Source organism: Watersipora subatra, chromosome 7 (genome assembly GCF_963576615.1).
Source record: "Watersipora subatra chromosome 7, tzWatSuba1.1, whole genome shotgun sequence".
Lineage (NCBI taxonomy): Eukaryota > Metazoa > Bryozoa > Gymnolaemata > Cheilostomatida > Watersiporidae > Watersipora > Watersipora subatra.
The window spans coordinates 15,739,018-15,745,017 of NC_088714.1; the positions used below are offsets into that span (position 1 = coordinate 15,739,018).

Consider the following 6,000-nt stretch of genomic DNA (forward strand, 5'->3'; position numbering starts at 1 on the left):
GAAAGAGATACCGTACTTTTCGGACTATTAGCCGCTACTTTTTTCTGACGATTTGAGCCATGCGGCTTATATAAGGGTGCGGCTATTCTGTGGCTTTTTTCTTTTACAGCTAAGGTGCATTAACCAAAATATCTGGTTAGTGTGCCTCTAGCGGTGAAAGAAAATACGAAACAATGCCTAACAGTACTGTTTCGTTAGGTACTGTTTGGGCACTGCTCCGTTTTAAACAACAAAGTTGCTGCCGCGTTAAAAAGCACCGTATTGAGTTCTGCGGCCTATACAAAGGTACGGCCTATGTATTGTTTTATTGTCATTTTTGGAAAATAAAGCAGATGTGGCTTATATAGGGGTGCGGTTTATAGTACGAAAAGTACGGTAGCTTTGTTTTAATCCAGACCAAAGCATCCAAAAAAATAATTTTTTGTTTTCTAACCCAAGCGTACAAAAACAAATTACAATGTTGCTAATCGGTGTCTGCTATTTTATTCAAACCCTGTATAGATTTACATTAGATGTCTATTGTTAAATACCTCATAGCTTGGATGGCGAAGTGGTGAAAGTTTCAACAAAGTGCACACTAGAACAATGGAAAATCAACTAAAAACTATTTCAGGCTGTAACTGAACAACTTGAGACGGACAAGCTGTACATGAACAAATAATAAACCAGAACTTCATTTTAGCTGATCTTTACCTATAACCAATTGAAAAGGTGATACAACGACAGAGCTGAGCAAATCAATGAAAAAAGCAATAGTGGGGAGACAATTCCACCCATAGCCTTCATCCTATTAGAAGGTTATTTCTTATTAAAACCTGGATTTATCTAACAACCAACCATCTCTAAAGAATATCATATCATTAATGTGTTGCGTGCAAATGCATTAAATCTTTCACTACCAAATTAATTTTTTAATGGGTTAACCGAATATTCGGTAAAACCTAAAACTTGAAAATGGCGCAAATAAATAGTCATAACTAGTCATAGTCTATAGTAAAGGTTTTGATACCAAAGTAACCATCATAAAATATTATATCCGCTGATTCCATAAAAAGGCTACCCATGTGTTGCAGAACGAGCTCATACGCTTTTTCAACCATCTTTGCTACCACCATGAGCATGTTCCAAGACAGATAATTTATCAAAATGATTATAGCTTACATCATTATTATTACTACTAAAAACAAACTATCAATCAATCTCAGTAGAGCTATTGTTCAATAGATAATCACCCAAAGTTTATTCAGATACAATTAGTAAAACCATTATAGCTATAATGCTCCTGACACGACTGGTCATGGCGAAAAAGAAAATATGACAAACAAGTTAAATTTTTGCAAAGTGAAAACTATGCCCAGAATGGGCTCTAAAAGCATTTTCTGTTTGTTCAATGCAGACATGATTGTTTCCTTTCATTCAAGTAGAGATACGATGACCTAATTAATGAAATACTCACTAATCCTAAATGTTTCGTACGTGCGAAGCTTACTAAAGCTCACACCACACGGCTCTTCCCGTTTGCAAATACCGTGCTGAGCCCCTACTCAGTTCGTGGTACGCAATGAGTTAATGATGATATCCGAATGGAGGCCAATAAAAATAAACACATCAGGTAGAGACGCGAACATGAAGAGCTGTAGACTGAGTACCTTGTAAGTCTAGAAGGACTGATCAGCGCCTGAATAAACTGTTCCATAACGCGTCCCTTCCATGCATCATAGCTCAGCTGCCGTATAAATGCCTTGTACAGCTTGCCGGCAGCTGATGCCAAATACTGCATATCTAAACATCCAGACATTTCTGTGATGATTCCTTCCCGCTTCTCCAGCAGCTGACAATAGGAATATTGTTTATAGCAGCAGTGAATGCTGCAAAGAGATATCAAGTAGGCACATACCATAAACGTTGCAGGAGGGCATAACTACTGAGAATAACTAATGAGAGGAAAACTAAGCCTGGATGTTTACTCCCTGCTACAGAAGCTGCAAAGCATGTACAAAGCAACCTTTTTATCAAAAGCCTTAATTACTGCCTGTGCTATTTTTTCAGTTTCTCCTGTATGAGGGTTTCAGGCAAGATAACAAGCCAATCAGACGGTTTCAGGCAAGATAACAAGCCAATCAGAGTTTTATGAGTATAAGTGATAGACGGCCTTCTGACTTTGCAGAATCTCTACGACTACGACTAACCTCGACATTACAAAATTCTCATGTGAGGGGAAAAATTATAAGAGTCGACTGCCTGGGCTCCATGAGTTGGCCCACTTCACGCAACATCGTACTCAATTGGCAACCTTAGAACTTTTGTTTTCTAATCAAATAGGTCACAACCTATTTGATTAGAAGCTCAAGGTTGTAAGCATTAAGGACGACTGCCTTCAATAAATGCGTTCATGGATTGTTGTTAAGAAAGGAGTGTCGCAATTTGTATTAAAAATCTAGACGTGTGCATCTATATTATAAATATAAACTTGAATGAGGTTGCATGAAAGTGTAAACGGAAGCCATCTTGTTCAACTACGTCCCAGTTCAGCTGTTTTTGAAAGGGATTCTAATCTACGACAGTTTCGTGATGGCGGCGATTAACTGTTCGTTTTTGAGCTTTTAAGAGCTTGTAATCACATTTCCACATATTTTGCACCTACAACACAGCAGAGTAAGACTTGGTGAATCTTTTGATACCAAATAACTGTAATGTGAACTTTGTTGCAAGTCAACCTTTAAGCTTGTCAATAGTCAATAACCAATAAAATTGGTTATTGACTATTGACAATTATATAATAATTCCCACAAGACAGAGCCAGCCAGCTAGTTAAATGCACAGGCTTGCCTGTTGACAACAACCAGGTGAAGACTTAGCAGTACTGAGTTTGGTTAAAAGCTAACAAATCGTTAAAACACTTTGGCTACAGTGAATGCGGTTTAAGAACCCTGCACTGATAGCTACGAACCACGGTACATACTGTAAAATCTATCATTGAACGCCACAGTTATTTGAATGCCACCTCTATTTGACCGCCACCTCTATTTGACCACCACCTCTTTGACCGCCACCATAGATGAAGGGTCGAAAATAGAGCTCCACGGTGTTCAACTACAGGTTTTATTGTTATTGTTAGTCCGTTGTCAAAAGACAATGGACTTTCTTACTTGTAGAGGATCCAACCAAGGCATGAGTACCGCTAGCAGCTTCAATTTAGCCTTGACATTCCATGGCATTAGTAGGAGCCGGTCAAGTAATCGGTGGTGGAGGGCAGGTTTTAAAGGGATTTTGGAAGAGACGGAGAGCAATGTCTTGTAGGAAGAAAGGACTGTCTCACTCACACCATCCACTGGAGAGTCACAGTGAGCCCACAACATAGCGACCAACTCCTGTCAGTAGCGATATGAGTTGCAATAACAGGTGGGTGACAGGTCAGTAATAAATGCAATGCAAGATCACTGTAGAGTATCAATTATGCTGATCTGAGCTGTCAGCTATGGGTGAAGACTGATCGAAATTACACCAGGTATCTTTCAGAGACTAACCACTGCATGTTTGCAAAAAGGTAATGCGATAGACCTCTAGTTTGATTTATAGTGGACCCTATGGCAGGGCTCCACAGCATGACTCTATAGCAATAATTGATGACATGCCTCATTGGGATAGATTTATGATGTAGCTACACAACATAGATGGCTCTATGGAATAGATCTATAGCATAGATGGTCAAAAAAACAAATGCATATTATGCTGGGTACTACATACTTTAAAACCTAAAAAGTTGTTTTTTGTGACAAAATGCCAAACGGCCAAATATGTACTACCTACCATCTAACCCTTTGAACCCTAAGGACCGATATTCCGGCATTAACATGGCTCTGTTTACAAATGCTGTTTCTAAGTAACAGCGTAAATCAATTAAATTTATTCTTGCACAAAGCGTTGGACCAGAAATTTCATTTCCATTGTTAACCATTTTCAAACATCTCCTTCTTCTTCCTTCGTTATAATAGCAATTTTTAATGGAACTATATCGTGAAAAAATGAGATATGACTCGTTTGTTGATAGTGCATGGATGATTGTGATGCAGATTAAGAATTATAAGATCATAACTATAATTTTCCAGATTATTTTTAGTCATGAAATGATGGATGAAGACTGTAGATTTTTACAAGTTTTTAAAACCAGACAAATTTTTATGGTTTTAGCCCGAAGAACTGTGAAACACTTTTCTTTTTTGTGATATTTGCTGTGTGTTGCCAGACTTTTTTACTGGTGTTTCACCAAATATCATTGTATTATGAGCATATTTAGACAATTAATAAACGTTTAAAAACTTCAGATTGTTAGAAAAATTTCCCATGGATACTGACACATATTGACATGGGTGGCCAGGGATCAAAGGGCTAAGAAACAAATGCAGCAGGGCACTTATGAGGATAATATCATCATCCAAATCTAGTTTCAGAAGATGATCGGTTGCTTTTAGCTGAACAATTTCAAAAATATAAAATTTATCATTTGGCTATTATTCAGCCGACTGCAAGTATTCTCTATAACAGACTACAACTCTACACACGACCTTGCGACATTATCTCTATAACAGACCATACCTCTACACATGACCTTGCTAGGTCATATCTATAACAGAACACACCTCTACACATGACCTTGCTAGGTCATCTCTTTAACAGACCACAACTCTATACATGGCCTTGCGAGGTCATCTCTATAAAGACAACACCCCATCATATGACCTTTCAAGGTCATGTCCATATGACACTAAATCTCATATGACATTGCTAGGTCACCTTTCTAATGAACCACACACCATGCCATGACCTTAGTACGACTATATCTTAAATTCTGGAAACTACTGGTGATAGAAGCTGCCAACTCCAAGCAACTTTGTTTTATAACAAAAAACTTCTTACATCTGAGGTCAACATTCTAGTGTTACTGTCCATTAGTTGACAGCGACTGACCTGCTTGGACCAATTAAAAATAAACTTACGCAAAATTTTAGTTGATTTTATCAAAAAGTATCAGTATTTTTCTATCATTTAAGATTGCTTTTGATGTTTGAGGTAATCTGACTGCCAGAATGTTTCAAGATTAAAATCGACAAAGCTTGATCACGGCTAAAACACTTAGAATCAAAAAAGCGTGAATACGATGTCTATAGCTACAACGAGACTGATAGAATAGAGAGGTGTAACACTGCAGCCTCAACACGGCAGCGTATATCAGTAACGAGAGAGACAACTAGCCGAGCAACTAGTGACCTCATTTCGGCACATATTTTTATCTGAGCGTTTTAATAGCGATCAAGTTTTGTTTGTTTCAATTTTGAAATATCCTGGCAGTCAGATCATCTCAAATACCACAAGCAGTCGCAAAAGATAGAAAAATACTGATATTTTTTGATATAATCTACTAAAGTTTTGTGTCAATTCATCTTTATTAATGTAGCATGACTTCTCTCACACATTGATAATTGCCGACTCATAACTACAACTAAAACCCATCCTTACATATTTTTTCTAACTTATTTACAAAAAGTGAGAAGACACAAATGGCTTGCGATGGTCCCTACCTCAATGGTTTGATCAGGATCCGTTTGAAGTATCTGTGAGAGGAAGCTGGACTGGTGAAACCGGAGGAGACATGTGAACGCATGATAGTCGTTAACTCCACTCCTGCATTGGGCTAGAATGTGACCCTTCACTTGTATCGCATCAATTTCAAAACGGTCTTTCTTGGCGACTGTAAGAAATTGTATAATTTATAATTAACTCTCTGCATACAAAATTAATTTGTTCTGAGAACGTCTTCATATGTTGAAGCAATCACATGCTAAATCAAATATTCTCATAAGAATACACTGTAATTTGTTTAATTCATTCCGCGGTCTCAAAATCTATAACTATTTAACCATTACAACAGGAAACTACACGTAGCATTAAAACACTACATTACATGTGAAAAGCTAAATTAGCCAAACAATTTTAACTATG

At 37.5% G+C, this 6,000-nt stretch overlaps 1 protein-coding gene across 1 annotated transcript in view; it reads right to left on the minus strand.

Moving 5' to 3' along the window:
- The window catches only part of LOC137400463 (tRNA (32-2'-O)-methyltransferase regulator THADA-like), a gene marked incomplete at its 5' end in the record, with an annotated part of 33,777 nt that extends 30,532 nt beyond the window's left edge, over window positions 1-3,245 (minus strand). The window contains 2 exons of the mRNA XM_068086787.1: window positions 1,650-1,831; window positions 3,150-3,245. Of these exons, the coding sequence (XP_067942888.1) occupies window positions 1,650-1,831; window positions 3,150-3,245 (278 nt within the window). The remainder of the gene's footprint in view (window positions 1-1,649; window positions 1,832-3,149) is intronic.
- Window positions 3,246-6,000: the final 2,755 nt, after the last annotated feature.